Source organism: Thermobia domestica, chromosome 7 (assembly GCF_964235325.1).
Source record: "Thermobia domestica chromosome 7, izTheDome1.hap1.1, whole genome shotgun sequence".
Taxonomy (NCBI): Eukaryota; Metazoa; Arthropoda; class Insecta; order Zygentoma; family Lepismatidae; genus Thermobia; species Thermobia domestica.
Window position 1 is genome coordinate 87,032,276 of NC_137460.1, and position 21,217 is coordinate 87,053,492.

Consider the following 21,217-nt stretch of genomic DNA (forward strand, 5'->3'; position numbering starts at 1 on the left):
ACTGCTAGCTGTTTTTGCGCTGTTGGTCTCCCCTATCGTCAAGTATAGTACTATAGTGTAGCTGTAGCCTATAGCAAGATTTTTTGGTATTAAGAGTAGATAAAGGTAAAACTTATTGAAATTTTACTCTTTTGTCCTTCGGTTATGGTCTTCAGACTAAGGCAGATAACGATAAATGTAAACGTATTATGACAAAATATTTGAAGGAATCATAAAGAAAACTATTTCAAGTAAACCCATACATACAATATAGTGAGTGTAAAATAATGGTTGCTCATGCTATCGCCTTCCTCTTTGTAAATCGAAATTCGACTTTTTTTTTTGGAGGGGGGGGTCTAGAATGGGGTGCCTAAAGCCACACCTTCTATCACACACCTCATACGACAATTTCCTCTGAAGTCCTAACCAGTTTCTTTCCTTCTTTATAGCGGCTGTCTAACAACTTAATACTCACTTTTAACTTAATATATAATTATTGTATTACCTTATATTAGATACGAACTTCATTCCTCACCACTTATATTTCAGGTAACTAAGAATGTTTCAAGTCCTTAGTAAAGATTGAGACAAAACTGCAGCTAGGTATAAAGAATGGAGATCAGTCGTGTAAGTCTAGAATTAGTGGAGAGCTGAGGAGGTAGAAATGCAAAGATCCCAAAAACATTAGAATCTGCTCCGGAAATTAACAACAATGTCTGTATTGGATATGACGCATTCCGGACTACATCAACTTCATGGTCTGAAGAAAATGTAACCAACGTACGAATTATATTAGAAAGAAGCTCTCAAAAGTCCACCCGTCAGACACCCACAGAAAATGACTTATCACGTTATACCACTAAGACTGAAAATTAAAAATCCCTGAAAGCCCCATTGTACAAGAAACCTTTCGGGAGATCTGCAACCACAGTATGGAATTTGTAGAAATTATATTACGGTATAAAACAAAGGTAATTTAACGTATTCAAAGACATACAATCTGGTGGGTCAACTTTTCATGCCAGTGATACTGTTGATAGGAACAACTGTCCTATTAGGAGTAACATTGATCCACTCGCTGAGTGCTACTTCGTTGAAAAATGTAATCATATCCAAAGGTGTGGAATGACGTGAACCATCGCGTTGAGTCTTCTTCGGACAGAATAAACAGTCAATGTTACTTGAATATGCTTATGAACTTTATGATGACTATTATTATTGAACGGGAAAACGCTGCAGAATTCATATTTATGCAGGACACCTTGTTCTGGATGTGGAGTCTCAACACTCAATTCCCAGGAAGATACATAGGTCGTCGTGGACGAACAGAATGTCCTGCCCCACCCACTGCAACTTTTTCTTGTGCGGTAGGGCCAAAGAAGTTTACAAGACTCATCCAAATACTCTTAATGAACTTGATAAACGAATTCGAGCTGTTCCTCACGCACTTCTATATGTATGACTTTTTAAGAACAGCAGTGGGTAATGTACTCGAACGTTTACAGAAATGTCGAGACAATGTTGGTGCTTATGTTGAATTCTAATGGGAATTTGCAATTGCAGTAAATGTCCTTTTGTTCCATGGCAAATACATGAGCAACTTATATACGTATCGACGCTCAGGATGCAATTGAAACTAGGTATTGACTTTCAGACACCCTATATATTCAGTATTGCTATCTTTCCCCAACTTTTAGCAACATTTTCATATTGATTTTTAGTTTCACTTACACATAACACTACAAATACATTTTCAAACACTCACTTCTGTTTCCTGATTCCAGATTTTTTGCTAATTTTCTGTAACAAGATTATTTTCTTCCTCGGGCAGAGGTAGGCTGCAAATTTGCTTCTGTTTCTTTTTACATTGCAGTTCTTTACAAGAATCTATCCTTTTCTCAAGCTTGAGAAAAACTAGCAAACACGAAAGACCATGAATGAAACAGATGAATACCCGCACAAATTCGATGATAACCAAAAAGCTAGATTATTTATCACAAACTATTACACCTAGCTAAATTACAAGTTACTCACATAATAAATAAATAAAAAAATATATGTACGCTATCCATTAGTTCAAATAGTGACATCGTTGATACAGATTCAGTTGGCAAGAAGATAAATTACTTTAAGAAATATCAACGTACCTGTAATGTAAGAATAAATATAACACGTAATTTACAACTAATCGCTGCCCGAGAAAAGAGGACGCATTCTATCTGAAATATATATATATATATATATATATATATATATATATATATATAGAGAGAGAGAGAGAGAGAGAAGATAATACACAAAAAAATCTGCGATCATGGGACACAGACGTGAGTGAAAATATGAGTACGGATTCCTTACCATCTTTAACTAATTGTAAGTTATACTTACTGATGGGAAAACACCTTGGTGACGAAGAATATACCTTCCCCAACGAAACAACTTTATTCATCGCCATCGCCATTTGCGAGCCAGGAGAAGCTGTTGGGACCTTTTTCAACTCTGAAATTTGAAAGTACATTAGTAACTTTATACTCCTTAACTTGAATTTTAGCTAAATCTCTAATTATTAACAATATCACACAGTGAGCACACAATTTTGAGCTGAAAGTGTATACTACAACGTTATCAAATTATTCAAGTGACCTTTGTCGATAATTAGACCACTATTTGAGAACTACGTGCTAGTTCACAACTATGTGCTATACACGTTACTTTTTCTTTTCGTTAAAAAAAAAAAAAAAAATCTGAAGTGGCGATGGGAAATCATACAGTACAGTCCAAGCTACATTTAAAAATACATAGGTTAATTCGAACTACGTACTCAACTGATGTAAACACATATTTAATCTATAGTCTAATATGAAAAATGAAATATTTCAGCTTAACGTCCAACGATTATGCCCTTAAGGCCAAAGGAGACGGATGATTAAGGAAAGTGAATGATAATGGAAGAATTGGTGGAATGACAATGTGGGAAGAAACGGGAATACGCAGAGAAAACCCAGTCATGATGTCCACCACAAACTAACTTGGCCGGGGATCGAACCAGAGACCCCACGCACTAGAGGTAAGTGCTCTACCACTGAGCCACCGTGCCCTCATAAGCATATTTGAGATACCCAAAATCCATATTTCCATTTAATATTATTATTTACAATTGTTCTTTAAAGGAACTAATGCAATTGTGAAGAGACTAATATTTATTATTTATTGACTTTCGTTGATCTCCCACAAAATAATTTATTGTTTGTATAAGAAACATAATCTTCTTTAGACTTATCATCGCTATTGTGAGACTTTCTTTTTTCTTCCTAATTACATAAAACTATTTCTTATGTGTCAAAGAACGCTAGTCATTCGGAAGTCTTAGTTAATGAAATTCATTTATGTCTGAGAATTTAGTCAATGTTTTTCTTCCGTAACTTTGTGTATTTAAAGGAGTTCGGTGATCTTGATACCTTCTCTGTTACTAATATATTGAATTCTACAAATTCTGTTCATAAAAGCCATAAATGAATATTTTCTATATAATAAATTGGAAAGTATTTATTATATAGAAACAAGATTAGAAAGATTCGACAAAATCCTGTTACTGGTTCGAAACAATTAGATATTGTAACAATTCGTTTTTAGGGTATTGAAAACTAATGAATACGTATCAGGCAAATCCTGGATTGGATCGTCACTTTGTAAATCCGCTCTTTTTTCAGGAATGAAAAAATCTCGAAAATAAATCAAAATTCCTGAATTGGATTACCACTTCGTTAAAGATTCTTAAAATCCAATAAAACAGAGTGATGAATATTTCTAAATATTATACACTATGATAATTTACCAATTTTGAATAGGTAATAAAGAAAAAGAAAAAAAAAACTAAGTTCTGTAATACTGCTTTGTTCCAACGAAATAACGCACAACTGACTCGGTTCTAGAACATGACATTTAGGTTCTTGCTTAAGCAGTAAACCAGCAGTAAGATTCCGTATTATTACAACCTCTATATATATCACTGTTCACATTGCTATTTAACAAATTAGTTTATTCGAAATCATAAGCTCAAGTTAGGATAACAATTTTTATTATTTTAGGTCGGTTTATCATTACAAAACGGAGACAAGTTTGAAAAAAAAAAAAAAAATCCAGTTTGATTAATAACTTAAAACAATTGTATCTTATAACAGTTTCATAAAATTGCATATCGATACTTTAATTGATATATTTGATAATCACAAGACAGTTTCAGCGAATCGGTACATTAGTTACAATATATCAGACAAGGATTGATCTTGAGTAGCCAACTACGAAACTTTACAATAATTGCTCTTCGACTAAATTCGTATCATGACTGGTTTTACAGACAAGAAAAGGAAAAAAAAAATCTACCAAATACTGATCCATCCCCTTTTTAATTATCTATGAAAAAAAAAACTGAACGTTCCATTTCTGAAGACATAATTATCTAACTGTCACTCATATTCTACAATGTCCTCCAATCTATGTTGCTACTGTGTAACTCCAACTGAGTTCTAAAACTGTAGCATATATCAGATATGGCTTAAGCATTTAGCCCGCCCTCGGACAACACATTAAATATTTTATTTATGCACTACAAAGAAAAGAAAGGAAAAGAAAGAAAAAAAAATAATGGACAGTGAATTATGTACATATGGTATGATTGATGATAAGAAACGTAAGTACGTGACAGGATATTCTCAATACTAATATGGAACGTTATTGTTTTATTTATTTACTTTTCTTTTTTACAACATGCAAGAAAATTCATACTAATGTGGTGGATCAATTCATTAGTTTGTCAGTCATATAAATCTAAGAGCCACAAGGTGAAATCAACCTTCATAAAATATTCCGGAGCTAAGCTAATCATACCGTGAGTTTACAGTAACTAAGAACATGTACCGAATACGCAATAAGGGTAAATTCGCTTATATTTAAATGCATTCCGACTTAAGATTCATTCTATCATGCAAAATTTTGAATTGACTGTAAAGATTAATAGTAACGTGGAGACATTTATGGCAGATAAGCGAGATGCGTAACGCAAATGAAATTTAGCTATCCATAGTACTTATATTGATCATTTTTCGCAAGATTACTTCCAAGAGTTATTAGTTTTTATAAAAATTTTTCAAACTGTTGAATTTCACAATACACTCCTACGTCACCGACGCCATCTTGGAAGACGAACTTTTATCTCCATAAAGATGTTATTGTTCAAAATAAGAAAAATCAGGTTACCTGGAAGCCAGGTACAATTACTTACAGTCTTAAGGAGCCCGATAACAGCCCACTTTCCCTTCTCCAAAAGCCGGGAATCTCGGTCGTCACCAGTCTTCTCAAACTGAGGTTATATGTCTGCTTCTATCATGGCTATTTGCAAACATTAATGACCAGCGGGGGTGGATCAGAAAAGGTTAAATAAAAATTTTGTGAGAACTCGGCAACCGAAAGAGATTATTAAGGTTATTCCCAGATCACTTTTTGTATATAGGTTAATGGCACAAATCCAATAATTTCGTAATATACTAAATTTTTGACATCGAGTTCTCTCACCCCCTTTCTTGCTGGTCTTTTGCTTTCTTCTTCTTTTTCTTCTATACCTAACTACTCGTGCATTGCCTATTTTATGTATAATTATTAATTCACACTATTGTTAATTGCATTAATTTAGAAAAATCAGTATATCAACAACTATCATTAGAATTATGTTTGCTTTCTCCCAATTTAGTGATTTTACTGTTCATAAATATAATCCTAATACTTCTAATATTATTAATCAGTTGAGTTTGGTAGTACCCAGCAGAAAACTTCACTAAAGCTTCACTGAATTGTCATTATTATTAGGCCTAACGCTAGGCCTAATGCTCTATTGATAATTAAGTATAAAAATACAAGAATTTTGGACTGAAAATCTTGGTGAGTAACAATAATACCATTTTCAAATTAATAAAGTGTGTAATACAAATCCCCCCTTCTTCTATTCAACAATTTAATATGATTTTGAAATGTACTGGTAATGTTTCATTATTATTATCGTAATTATATTTGTATTACCGTAATGTAGTTCTTCGTCAGCACAATGCACATTGTGACACCGGTTAATTTATTTATACATAATTATATTCCGCCTAACAATATAGGTTTTACAAGTCAAACGTGTGCTCAGATATAGAATAATAGCCTAAATCTATATAATTACGAAATATCAGAGAAAGCAAAGGTTTGCCAAGGTGTGCCAAACCGACCTAACAGCAACTAACCTATGTAATTAACACAAACACACGAACATAACAATAATAAAATAAAATGGCACAAATGCACAATACGGGAGACATCAAACATGTAACGAGTTTCAATATATGCATACCGGTATTAATATAATGTAATCGCTACCGGTAAACCGGTACGTTACATTTTTCCCAGTGGCCTGTAAAAAAAAAAATCAGCAATTTATATATATATATATATATATATATATATATATATATATATATATATATATATATATATAACTATTTAAAATCTTTTAACAGCTCCTCCCGTTTTTCATTAGAACAATTGAAAAGTTTCACATTTTGTAAATTTTGTGTAGGTACTTCTCTCCCCTTTAAATCTTTTAACGAAACAGAGTTATGATGCACTTTTGTAGCAACATAAGGCCCGGTATAAACAGGCATGTACTTGTGAGTAATTCTTTTGAACGCATCAGATAGAAAATGTGTTCGAACCATTACTAAATTTCCTTCTTTAATTTCTACCACGTTATTTTGTAATTTTCTTTTTCTTTTCGAAAACAATCTAGGTTCAACCTGAATATGACGTCTTGAATTCTCCATATTCTGCAATTCCGGAGGCCAATGAAATTTTTCCCTAAATCTGTCAACAGCCGAAAAAGAAATAAATAATTCAGCAGGCGTACAATCAATGGCACTATTATATGAATAATTAAGTAAGTCTTGTGCAGTCTTCAACACCGTTTTCCATTTTGAATGATTATTGCTGCACAACAATCTTACTATTCGGTTCAATTCTCGATGCGAACGTTCCAGGATCCCGTTAGCCCACCGGTTTTATAGAGAAATCAAGATATGACGTATTTGATATTTTCCGAAACAGGAACGGAGTTGTTCATAAACGTAGATGTACTATTATTATTCATCGACTCGGCAGTAACAGAAGGATACGGCGGGTGTAATGCTGAAGTAACCGAAGTTACCACCGGCATGTTAGAAGAGAAAGGAGAACTAAATATAGGAACCGGAGGACATTGGCCATATGATGGTTTTAAATTATACATTCCAGATAAAGCATAAGGGACTGGCCCATTTCCATACACTAAAGGGTAAGGTTGGACTCCATTCATAGGTCTAAATATGTTAACTCCATTCGTCCCCCAGCTTGATTTCACATTCCGATTCCTCCTCCAATTTTGACGTTGTCGTCCATTATTGTTTCTAAAATTTTGACTAGTTAAAGTTCGAAAATGGTTCTCGTTTCCTGAAGTTTCGTTTTTCATCGGTTCTGTTTGAACAGCATTATCAATTCGAGTCGAGTTAGACTGCGAAATAAAAGTCTTTCTTATTTGTGGTTTCCTATTCTGAAATTTTACACCACTGAAATCTGGACAAGAATTGGGATTACATTCTAATTCCGCTATCCTTAGTATTAGATCCTGCACGGTAGTGACCGATCCTAGCTTTAAAATTTTCGATTCTTCGCTTGGAAGACAATCTAATATTAGATCCTTTAATTCCTGATCAGAAGGCGATGTCACAATGGAGTTATACTTCTCTACAATATGCCGAACGAATCCCAACAAGGAAGAGTGTTTACTTGTGTCATACCGCAACGAATAGAGATGGCGCTTTTGTGCTCTCTCCATTCGCTCCGATATGTACTGTAATTTGAATAATCTGACAAAATCTTGAAATGTTTTGATTTGATTTACTATACTTCTATACCATATCTTTGCTGATTTTTCTAAACATCTTGCAATTATATATAGGCGGTCCCTATCGGTTAGTACATACATATTCATTGTCTGCATCAAATCATCTAAAAAAATTTGTGCCACTCCCTGAGTTAGCTGTCCATCGAATCGTGGAAAATGATGTAATTCGCGCAGGTAAGATCCCGCACCCATTTTGTATGAGGGACTGTTTTCCCATTGTTTACTTGTCTTATCTAGATCTGAAGTTTCCATTTCTACATTATCATTTACAACTATGTCTGCCCTTTTACATTGCATGACGCACGGTTCGCGACACGACGTCCTCTTTCTACCGGTTTTATTCCTAAGCCGTTTATTTTTATTTTTATACTTATTTCTCTCTTCATCCGAGTCAGATGATGAAGATAGATTTATGTGTACGACGTTTTCTTCTCGGTTAATTCGCGTCCCATCTAACATGAATACCGGAGTCTCATTGTTTTCATTAGACATGTTATTCTCGGTTCTAACAGGCTTCGATATTTTTTCAATTAAATTCTGATCAATGGGGCTCGACTGATCTGAATTATTTTTATTTAGGTGATCATATACTAAGGTCTTTAAACTTTCAGTGTTTTGTTTGCATAAATCGCGCCCATGTCGATATGCATCAACTACGTCCTTTTCTAACACTTTCACCATGTTCGTTGTTCTCTCATTTAATTCATACAACTTCCGGGTTTCTTCAGCTTGTTGCTCTTTTACAAATTTTGTTTCTGTTTCTACAGTTACACTAACTTTACTAATTTCAACTTTCAATGCAGATATTTCTTTGGTAACAGTTTCTAATTTACAATCCATATCTTCAGTCGATTCTTTAAGATCTAATTTTAAAATACCTACATCAGACTTAACCTTATCCATATCTTTAGTAATATCAGTTATTTCCCTAGAAAATTTCTCCTGAACATCGACTACAGATTCTCCAAATTTAATTTTTGTTTCTTCAATTTCAGATTTAAGCTGCGATACTTCATTTCTTAACTCCCCTTTCATAGACGAAAAAGATTCCTTAAGAAATACAATGTCATTACCCATCTTTGACATTTCTGATTTTAATTCACTTATATTAGTTGTCATTTCATTACTAATTTCCGTTCTGATAGATGACATTTCTGTTTTTAAGTCACTTATATTTGTCGCTATTTCTGCTCTAAATGAGGACATATCTAATCTCAACCCTGCAATAATCGTTGTTAACTTATCTAAAAGAGGACCACCCCCTATTTCGATTTCTGGGACAGATTTCTTTGGCTTTTCTTTTCTACCAGTAACAACAATGTCATCCTGACCTACAACAGCATTGATTTCAGCCTGTACATTCATTTCAGTATTTACTTCTCTATTTCCTTGCATTTTACATGTAACACAATACCATTTGTCCTCCGATTGTCTTAGAATCTCTAATTCAGCTGATGACATATTCAAACACTTTATATGAAACCATTGGTCACAGCTTTCACAGCAAATAGCTACATTGTCTTTAGCACTACTGCTATCACAACAACTGTACTTTTCTGGTTCATGTCGTCTCACTGATACTTCACTCATTTTTCTACATAGTAATTGGGTCACGCATCTCCAATATCTACCATAATTATCCCCACTGTAATTACAGAATCTCACACCAGTATTACATACTACAGCGAAGTTAATAATCATCCTTGGCTTTGGGTCGCCACTTTGTAACAATTCGTTTTTAGGGTATTGAAAACTAATGAATACGTATCAGGCAAATCCTGGATTGGATCGTCACTTTGTAAATCCGCTCTTTTTTCAGGAATGAGAAAATCTCGAAAATAAATCAAAATTCCTGAATTGGATTACCACTTCGTTAAAGATTCTTAAAATCCAATAAAACAGTGATGAATATTTCTAAATATTATACACTATGATAATTTACCAATTTTGAATAGGTAATAAAGAAAAAAAAAAAAAAAAAACTAAGTTCTGTAATACTGCTTTGTTCCAACGAAATAACGCACAACTGACTCGGTTCTAGAACATGACATTTAGGTTCTTGCTTAAGCAGTAAACCAGCAGTAAGATTCCGTATTATTACAACCTCTATATATATCACTGTTCACATTGCTATTTAACAAATTAGTTTATTCGAAATCATAAGCTCAAGTTAGGATAACAATTTTTATTATTTTAGGTCGGTTTATCATTACAAAACGGAGACAAGTTTGAAAAAAAAAAAAAATCCAGTTTGATTAATAACTTAAAACAATTGTATCTTATAACAGTTTCATAAAATTGCATATCGATACTTTAATTGATATATTTGATAATCACAAGACAGTTTCAGCGAATCGGTACATTAGTTACAATATATCAGACAAGGATTGATCTTGAGTAGCCAACTACGGAACTTTACAATAATTGCTCTTCGACTAAATTCGTATCATGACTGGTTTTACAGACAAGAAAAGGAAAAAAAAAATCTACCAAATACTGATCCATCCCCTTTTTAATTATCTATGAAAAAAAAAAAAAACTGAACGTTCCATTTCTGAAGACATAATTATCTAACTGTCACTCATATTCTACAATGTCCTCCAATCTATGTTGCTACTGTGTAACTCCAACTGAGTTCTAAAACTGTAGCATATATCAGATATGGCTTAAGCATTTAGCCCGCCCTCGGACAACACATTAAATATTTTATTTATGCACTACAAAGAAAAGAAAGGAAAAGAAAAAAAAAATAATGGACAGTGAATTATGTACATATGGTATGATTGATGATAAGAAACGTAAGTACGTGACAGGATATTCTCAATACTAATATGGAACGTTATTGTTTTATTTATTTACTTTTCTTTTTTACAACATGCAAGAAAATTCATACTAATGTGGTGGATCAATTCATTAGTTTGTCAGTCATATAAATCTAAGAGCCACAAGGTGAAATCAACCTTCATAAAATATTCCGGAGCTAAGCTAATCATACCGTGAGTTTACAGTAACTAAGAACATGTACCGAATACGCAATAAGGGTAAATTCGCTTATATTTAAATGCATTCCGACTTAAGATTCATTCTATCATGCAAAATTTTGAATTGACTGTAAAGATTAATAGTAACGTGGAGACATTTATGGCAGATAAGCGAGATGCGTAACGCAAATGAAATTTAGCTATCCATAGTACTTATATTGATCATTTTTCGCAAGATTACTTCCAAGAGTTATTAGTTTTTATAAAAATTTTTCAAACTGTTGAATTTCACAATACACTCCTACGTCACCGACGCCATCTTGGAAGACGAACTTTTATCTCCATAAAGATGTTATTGTTCAAAATAAGAAAAATCAGGTTACCTGGAAGCCAGGTACAATTACTTACAGTCTTAAGGAGCCCGATAACAGCCCACTTTCCCTTCTCCAAAAGCCGGGAATCTCGGCCGTCACCAGTCTTCTCAAACTGAGGTTATATGTCTGCTTCTATCATGGCTATTTGCAAACATTAATGACCAGCGGGGGTGGATCAGAAAAGGTTAAATAAAAATTTTGTGAGAACTCGGCAACCGAAAGAGATTATTAAGGTTATTCCCAGATCACTTTTTGTATATAGGTTAATGGCACAAATCCAATAATTTCGTAATATACTAAATTTTTGACATCGAGTTCTCTCACCCCCTTTCTTGCTGGTCTTTTGCTTTCTTCTTCTTTTTCTTCTATACCTAACTACTCGTGCATTGCCTATTTTATGTATAATTATTAATTCACACTATTGTTAATTGCATTAATTTAGAAAAATCAGTATATCAACAACTATCATTAGAATTATGTTTGCTTTCTCCCAATTTAGTGATTTTACTGTTCATAAATATAATCCTAATACTTCTAATATTATTAATCAGTTGAGTTTGGTAGTACCCAGCAGAAAACTTCACTAAAGCTTCACTGAATTGTCATTATTATTAGGCCTAACGCTAGGCCTAATGCTCTATTGATAATTAAGTATAAAAATACAAGAATTTTGGACTGAAAATCTTGGTGAGTAACAATAATACCATTTTCAAATTAATAAAGTGTGTAATACAAATCCCCCCTTCTTCTATTCAACAATTTAATATGATTTTGAAATGTACTGGTAATGTTTCATTATTATTATCGTAATTATATTTGTATTACCGTAATGTAGTTCTTCGTCAGCACAATGCACATTGTGACACCGGTTAATTTATTTATACATAATTATATTCCGCCTAACAATATAGGTTTTACAAGTCAAACGTGTGCTCAGATATAGAATAATAGCCTAAATCTATATAATTACGAAATATCAGAGAAAGCAAAGGTTTGCCAAGGTGTGCCAAACCGACCTAACAGCAACTAACCTATGTAATTAACACAAACACACGAACATAACAATAATAAAATAAAATGGCACGAATGCACAATACGGGAGACATCAAACATGTAACGAGTTTCAATATATGCATACCGGTATTAATATAATGTAATCGCTACCGGTAAACCGGTACGTTACAATATGAACAAAGAATACAAGATTAAGAAAACTAAGAGGATAAAAGCAAGAATTTGGAGAAAGCATTTTAATCGAATGTGAAGAATTTAAAGTGCCCCGTCCTCCTCGATTTACTACACATACGACAGAAAAATGGTAGATGAATTCATTAAAGTAATTTGTTTATTAAATATACTGAATTAAAAAGAGGATTATTCAACTCTGGAATTTTGTATTAATAAAAACGAATTAATTTATTCATAGATCTTTTATGTAATAAATAAGAAATGGCATCCTACTTGGACGAGGACAATATTAATGTGACGAAATTCGTTCGACTAGAGGAAGAACTAGAGGAAGGCAAAGGATATGAGATAACATTATAGAAATTTATTCAAACAAGAACTGCTGGTGAGAGAGTGTTGACCTATTTGAATAGAAAGTTTAGGACCTTATTACCGCAAAAGCACAATGAAGATACAGAAAAAGTTTTAAAAGAAATTTAAAATACAAACTATTCATAAAATATCAAGGTTTACAATCTCTTGATAATGGATATCCAGATCCCCATTTCTGCCTATAGAAATGAATTTAAATGTTCCAAGGAAAAAAAAAAAAAACTAGTTGTTAATATAAAACCACAAAACAAGGTTTAGTCTTACAAATGACTTCAATGTCTGTGAATAATATACAAGACAATACATAAGTTGTTTTTGAAATTAATTAATATTTGCATTAAGGGTCATTCCATATCGATTCAAGACAATAACTTAAGATCACCACCTCAGATTTTAATGAAATTTGGTACATAAATGCCCTCTAGATAGACTAAGAAAAATACCAAATTTCAACTTTATATATCGAACGGTATTGAAGATAGGGCCATGTAAAGTTTGGAAAAAATGCCCAAAATAGCATGTTCAATGTATTTTGAAATTGGAATTGCAGCTCTCCTAATTGAGCTAGCGAGTTGGTTGAGGTGTTATTTTACAGCATTTTTTATGCCCTTTCCTGTGGTATACAACAGCATTTAGGCTAATACAAATTTTTATTTTCAAAAAATCAAAATCAAATTTTACTTCAAAATTTTTCAAAAAGTACACATTTCAAAATTTTGAAATTAATTCGATGAATAGATAGTATTGTTGTAAAGCACCTGGAAAAATATGAATTTGGAATGATAATGGGTTCCGTTGTTTAAAAAAATTTAAAACTAACACTATAGCTTTCATTAATGCCCTGTACCTAGGTGAAAAATACACGAATGCATTTATTTTTTTATTTTTTTTTTAACTTGTGGGAATAAATTGGACATTAACATGAAGAGTACAGTAATGGATCTAAAACATATCATACCAACTTGTCATCTGCTGGCTATACTTATTACCTCATACTTCAAAAACTAACTTAAGGCAAGTTAAAGTGCTGATACTTTTGAACTTTAAAATATTATTAATACAAGTTTCACAATTAAAAATAAACGTGGTTTGTAAAAAGTATACATATAGCACTGGTACAACAGCAGGGTTGGCTGGTTTAAAACAGTTTATATATATATAAACAACATATAGCCTATATGTTGTTGTATACCATAGGAAAGGGCATGAAAAATGCTGTAAAATGACATCTCAACCAGCTCGCTACCTCAAGTAGGAGAGCTACAATTCCAATTTCAAATACATTGAACATGATATTTTGGGCATTTTTCCAAACTTTACATCTTCAATACCGTTCGATATATAAAGTTGAAATTTGGTATTAGTCTATATGAACAGTACCCCTCGGCAAAATTTCATGACAATCTGAAATGGTAAGGTAAATTTTCTTCTCAAATTGTGTTAATTTGAGCTGGAATGGCTCTTAAACTACGAACAATGGATAGAGTTCTGTCATTTTTTCAATTAAAAATGAATTAGATTTCACTATCAATATTCTAACCCGTAATTACTATACAATTATGTAAATTTGGATGTTTCATGGTTAAAAGCTATAAAAACAGAAATATTCTATTTTTGTAATTTTATCGGTAAGAGCTCAATACATTCAAAATTGTTTCAATTTTTTTACTGAAATTTGTTTGAATTTTTAAAATTGATCCATAAATAAAGAAGACACATGTTTATGTAATTTTATCCTTACAAAGAGTAATATATCCATCAATTAATTCAAACATGCATTTTTTAAAATTCTATATTGAAATTAGTTTGAACTTTTAAGACTGATCTATAAATATGAGATATAGAAATTCTTGTAATTTTATCCTTAGAGTAATGTGTCCACTAACGCATTCGAAAAATTGTTAACTCTGTACTGAAATTTGGTTGATTTTTAAAATTGATCCATAAGAAGACAGATAATGGATAATTTTATTTTTAGTTTTGCACTATCAATACACTCAAAATCTGGTGTTTTTAATTCTTTCTTGAAATTCGTTTAAATATTCAAAATCGATTCATAAATAGCAGAGATATAAAGGTTTATGTAATTTTATCCTTAGAGTTATCCACGCACCAATACATTCAGAAAATTGTATTTTTATTTTCTTCGAAATCCGTTTAAATCATCAAAATCGATTAATTACGGTTTTACACTACATATTTGATAAACAACTATCTCAAATTACAACGCTTTTTAAAATCAAATTTGTATTTTTTTCTTTAAATTAAAATCAAATTTGTATTTTTTCTTTAAATAAAGTTGATAAGAGGGATAACTAAAATTGTCTAAATTCCACCAACAGCATATTTAAAATTCAAAACTAGAGGGATACAAAGACAAATGACTGTCAGCTCGAACATCCAAAAATCCGGCCATCGTTAATTCGGTTTCTTAAGGTTGTCGGTATGAACTTCGGAGTACATTCTCAAATTTACCGCGTTAGAGCGTTACTGTTTTCTGGAGACGCCGTTTATGTTTTTACTGGCATTGTAGTTCTGAGGAACTATTTTGCTTAACTGAATTAAAATTCTATATAACTATTTATTCATTTGAACTAAAATTCTCTAATTTTTTTTTTTTTTTTTTTTTTTAATTTATTTAGTCGATGAACTTTAAAATTTCATTTGCTTTTCATTTACTGTTTATTTTTATTCAAGTGTAGTACAGACAGACATTTTCTGTTAAATATATAGTTTCTCAGGTTCACAGGTTGCCGTACTTTTTATGATAATATGCTACAATTTTTGGCTTCTGTTTGTCAGGAGATATACCTACCATCTTCTATGATGTGATTCCACAGGTCTTCTACCAAGGAAGGGTCATGGTGTCCAGAACAATGAATCATTGCAAGCTTGCATTCCCACAACTCAAAGCGTTCAGCATACTCTTGATACAACTTTGAAATAAAGTACAGGTAATTACACATGTGAAAAAGAAAAATAGAAAAACAAGTAATACATTGACCTACAATACACATAAATTTCGTTAAATTTTATTTTTATTTCTTTCTTTTGAGATTATTGTAAACCTCCAACAAAGGTACGAGGGGGAGTCCGAAAATAAGTTTCTCCAGGCGATTGTGGACAGAGGTGGGGATGTAAAACCAAAAATAGCATATGATATTAAAGAACAGACGTACTTTTTATTTTTCCACGTAAGTATCACGTACATTGAGACATTTGTCATACCGGTGTATAAGCTTCAAAAACCCATCCAGGAAAAATTCAGGACTCTGCATATGGAAGAAGCGTCGAACAGCTTCTGTGACTTCAGCACTGCTTCCAAAGCGCCTGCTGCTATGAGAGCACTTTAATCATGTCATCTACCTTCCTAACATTTTCATCTGTAGTGGCCGTGACGTCCTTCCACGTTGCGGTGTGTTCAGCAATTGCTGCAGCCCTCACTGAATTGGCAACACCATCTTCGCACCATTTGTTTCGACATTATATGAGGCCCATAGTCTTCCACGAGGTGGTTATGGATTTCTGCTCCCGATACGCCATGTGTCCATTCAAAGCGGACAACCGCTTGCATTTCCTCCTTTGACCACGACGTCAGAACGCGCCTTCTCTCCATAGCTACTAGGCTCAGACTGAAAGACTCGTCTCCAATTTGTGCAGGCGCTGCGACGGTGCCATCTGCAGGATCGAGGGCGAACGATACCCACTTGTGTTTGGGTGTGTTGCGCTTGCAATCACTGTCTTGTTTACCCCATTGCTGTTCGCTTTCCTGGGGAAAACGAGCGAGGAAACTTATTTTCGGACTCCCCCTAAGGTATCCTATCAATTTAGGTTCAATTTCATCTGACATGAAAAAATAGTTTGCTATAAAGTGCCAAAAACTGCACTTAAATTAGTGAATTTGTTCCGAACTTAAGTCAGGTAGGAAGATAATGACTTTAGCTAACGTAAGTAATGACGTTAGAATATACTTTAATTATCACATTTATTGCAGAATATTCTTTTCCATGCCAAAAGTGAAAGGATGCTTTCCGAAAAAACCCGAAAACCTTCCCTTAACCGAAAAAGTACGCTACTGTTCATCCCATTATGCAGACTTTCAGTACTATACAGAAATTCAAACCGAATTTAATCAGATTGAAGTCAGTTATAATTACATTAGTACAATACTTTCACTAAATCCAATACTGAACAGATTTTCAGTAGAAACCATTAACTATTATGTGCAATTCCATAGCAGAACGAACTGCTTCTGATAGTAACACATGTTGGCCTATTCAAAAAGAGAAAATTATATTTTTCTGAACCACAAACGGAAAAAGAAATACAGGAATTTATGCAGATAGAAGACCATCTAATAACGGAGTCTAGATCCTCTCTTCGCTAAACACTGTAATTACTCCACGGTATTTGGTAGTAACATCGGAACATGCTATCCTTATTCTAACTTCTAAGACACGGAACAGGGTGTTTACTGAAGTGACGTGGATATTTCTAGTATTACCAGTGTCCTGCTAGGAAAAAAAAAAAAATCAGTACACTACGATGAACTACATAAAAAAAAAAAAAAGGCTGAGTGTCGCATATGACTGAATGTTGTGATATTTAACAACCTGTAAAATATGTTGAAAAAAGTCGTGAAATAAATCAATGAAACTATTAGGTTGAAGTAAAATAATAATAATAATAATAAAGTAACAGCTTTCTGGACATTATTTCTCCGAAAATGCCTGTCGTAATACACACACACACCTTTTTTTGTGTGCGTATGTTGGCCTTCACTCACCCCTCACAGCAAACTCTTTCCTCAGCTGGTTCATTGTATTACATATATTTAACATTCGTATTACATTTGGAACAGAAAACACTGTTTAGTGGAAAACCAATTAATTACAGATCTAAAAGACTAAAATGTTTAATGTACATGCTTACACATTTAAATGTGCTTCTGTCTTAACACTTCACAAATATTAAATGTATTCAAACTGCACATAACTAACAAGCACGGTTTTTCAAGTGTCACACCCCGATTTGCATGAAACACTTGGAGTGAATAAAGGAATCAAAAGTAGAACATATGTGTTTTATATATATTCACTCCAAGTGTTTCATGCAAATCGGGGTGTGACACTTGAAAAACCTTGCTTGTTAGTTATGTGCAGTTTGAATACATTAATATTTGTGAAGTATTAAAACAGAAGCACATTTAAATATAGAGGCTAATGTGGGGGTCGAAGGAGTTAACCTTTCTAAATTGCAAACATAGGGCAATATGACACATTTTAGCGAGGCCATAACTAGCAACGCACAGCGGGAATTTGCTTGAAACTCCTGAAGTGAATAAAGGAATCAAAAGGAGGACGTGTTTTATATCGGTCAACGTGGGGGCTGAACGGAGTAAACACTACCCTAAGGTGCGAACATCGAGCATTATGACACATTTTAGCAAGGCCATAATTAGCAACGCACAGTCGGAATTTGCTTGAAACTTCTGGAGTGAATAAAGGAATCAAAAGTAGGACATATTTCTTTTCTTTTTTTATCGGCCAACGTGGAGGATGAAGGGGTAAACACCCCCTAAAGTGCGAACATAGAGCAATATGAAACATTTGAGTAAGGTCATAACGAGCAATACACTCTTTCCATTCACTTGACCCTTTTAAAATTCGTAGAGGAAGAAACAATACGTGAATAACATTGTAATAGTAGTCGATACGTCTGGCAAATAGCGCATCAATTACGAATATTGAATCATCATCTGCATGCAATGTGAGAAGTGATATGAATTCCTGTTGCTATGAAGAGATTTAAGAAAAACAACTGATGGATCCCTGGTAAATATTGGTCAAGGTAAGATTAGAATTCGTTACCACAGTTTGAATTGTCGTTTGTACCTGTTTCAGAAAGCGATATCTTGAGTGTTTGGAGATAGTTACATCACACAATACTAAAAATTAAATTATAATTACAAAACAGGAACACTGAATTTAATTTGTTTTACAAGTGGAATGTTATCTCGTATTAACCAATATATGCCTACTGGGTCGTTAACGACCCACTTTTGCAATTCGAGGTAGTTTAATATGGTTAAGAACAATTGCTTATTTCATGCTTGATTTCCATTTTCTGATGCCTTTTTTTTACTTGCTTTTGTAGTTATTTGCATCTGACACTACATCTAGTTTCTTATATAATTATTTTTCTCCCGGAACTTGTACTAGCTAGTTTTACTCACCCACCTTCCTCCACAGAAGACATTATATACCTTACGCGCTTTTTTTCCCCAACTTTGTATAGCGTTACTTGAAAGACAAGAGAGCGCTATAGTTATGCTATGAGCCATATTGTAATTTTTAGTAGTATGGATTTTAGAAGCTACACAATTTCAGGTGGGTCGTTGTAGACCCAGTGGATCTACTGTTTGAAGTCAATTGTTTGTAAACGGACTTGACTTTTCCATCATTTAGCAACAAAAGAATACATGTTTCTACACAGAAATAATTTTATCGCCATGGTTGCAAGCAATTTATACGAGGCAAGCCTATTCCTTTTGGATTCAAAGCGTGCGCAGCTTGTAGTAGATTAGATTATTAACTGAAGTTTGATTTGTATCAAGGAAGAAGAGTCACTGAACGAACTACGCGTAATTTAGTTGAATCTGTAGTTCTTGGATCGGTTGAAAAAATTCAAGCAATGCATAAGGACCTTTGTTTTTCCTTATTTTCTGACAATAAATACCCTTACGTCATCAATGTTATTATTGAAACTTTCAAAAAGTGGTGTCTGTAAAACAGGAACCGTAAAAGAAAATCGTGTTGGAAAACGCCTTTTACCTGCCACAAACACCTTCAAGAAAGGAAGACGTGGAACGTATGTTGCGAAAGTTGATTCTACAAACAACGTTATCGCAGTTAGGTGGAAGGGCAATAATGCTCTGGCAGTTCCCTCAACTGAATTTGACGTTCATCCCGTGCAGAGTGCCGAACGTTATTCCTTTTCAGAGAAGAGAAAAGTAACCATTCCCAAGGGAAATGTCATCAAAATGTACAGTAAATATATGGACGAGATGAAAAGAATGGACCAAAATATAGAAGCCTGGTATCAGAGGAAAAAAGTGCTACATACCCATTGCGTTTTGGATGTTTAATGTTGTGTTGAATAATTCTTGGCTTTGGGCAGGAACCAAAGACTTAACCTGTGAAAGTTTAGCATTTTGAAGAGACGTAGTGTGGGCTCTACTCCAAAAGTATGGAACTGTTCCAAATGTGCCTGGACCAAGTACACCAAGAAATACGGAACGTCATATATCGCCAGTGGCACGTAGTCAGGCTGCAGAACATGATTATTATGAAACAACGGAGGCGTCGTTATATTTGCAGTACTAAAACAAAAGGGTGTAGAAAATGTGGAGTAGCCACCACGACAAATGCTACTTTGCGTTTCGTATTGATTATGTTGAAAAAGTCTAACCAAAACTTGACGAAGAATTATTTTTGTGCAATATATTTATATACAGGAGGTCTCAGAACTCCCCTGACATAGGGTTAACTCTGTTGTTATGTTACAACAAGATGTAATACGGGAAACCGTCTCTAAATGTGATGTTTTCAATCTAAAGTGAACAATCTTTATTTATTTATTTATTTTTTAATTGGACGTGCCGTTTGGGCTGTACTTTTCATGTGTCCAATGTTGAATGAAAATGCAACGTTGCCATTCATCGGTGCACTGAACGGTATAATATATATATACACAATAAGACATGCTTATAATTAAGTTTATTGGACCGTAATAAGTAAAAGCTATAGGACCCTATCCAAAATGGATGTAAGCCCATTAAATGTCATTCGTCTACTTGCAGTCTATTCTGCTATTGTAGACATTTCAGAACCACCTCCAACAGGGCAGAGATATACCTTGCAAACTACCTCCGGGAATTGATCAATGACCTGCAGACAGAGCCATGTCAATATACAACAAAGACGTTACTGTTCACTTTGATTTGGATGAGGATGTCATGGAACTAAATGGTATCACCGACTCTGGAGGAGTGGATGAAACTTACGAGGAATATCTGCGAAGGAAAGCATCGGGGACCTGCAGTGTTATGAGTGGTGAGTCTGTGCACTTGGAATACAAGAGGAACGAAGTTGAATTATGGAAGAGTGAAAAACGAAAGAGATTGTCATAACGTCCGTTATGCGATCCTTCAAGAAAGTAACATCCCGAAAGCAGTCGTACTGTTGGAAAAAGCAAGTCTCTTCGGGTGGAACATGCAAAGACAATTGCGTGAGGTGTGGCTCCCTGTGCTTCAGAACTTTCAAACCGCTGTTGGTGCACATTTACCGCTGCAT

General features: G+C 33.7%; 1 protein-coding gene across 1 annotated transcript in view; it reads right to left on the minus strand.

Moving 5' to 3' along the window:
• Nup154 (nuclear pore complex protein Nup154) overlaps nucleotides 1–21,217 on the minus strand; it is a gene marked incomplete at its 5' end in the record, with an annotated part of 133,831 nt that overhangs the window by 21,509 nt on the left and 91,105 nt on the right. The window contains 2 exon segments of the mRNA XM_081764995.1: nucleotides 2,368–2,478; nucleotides 15,679–15,799. Coding sequence (XP_081621121.1) covers nucleotides 2,368–2,478; nucleotides 15,679–15,799 — 232 coding nt within the window.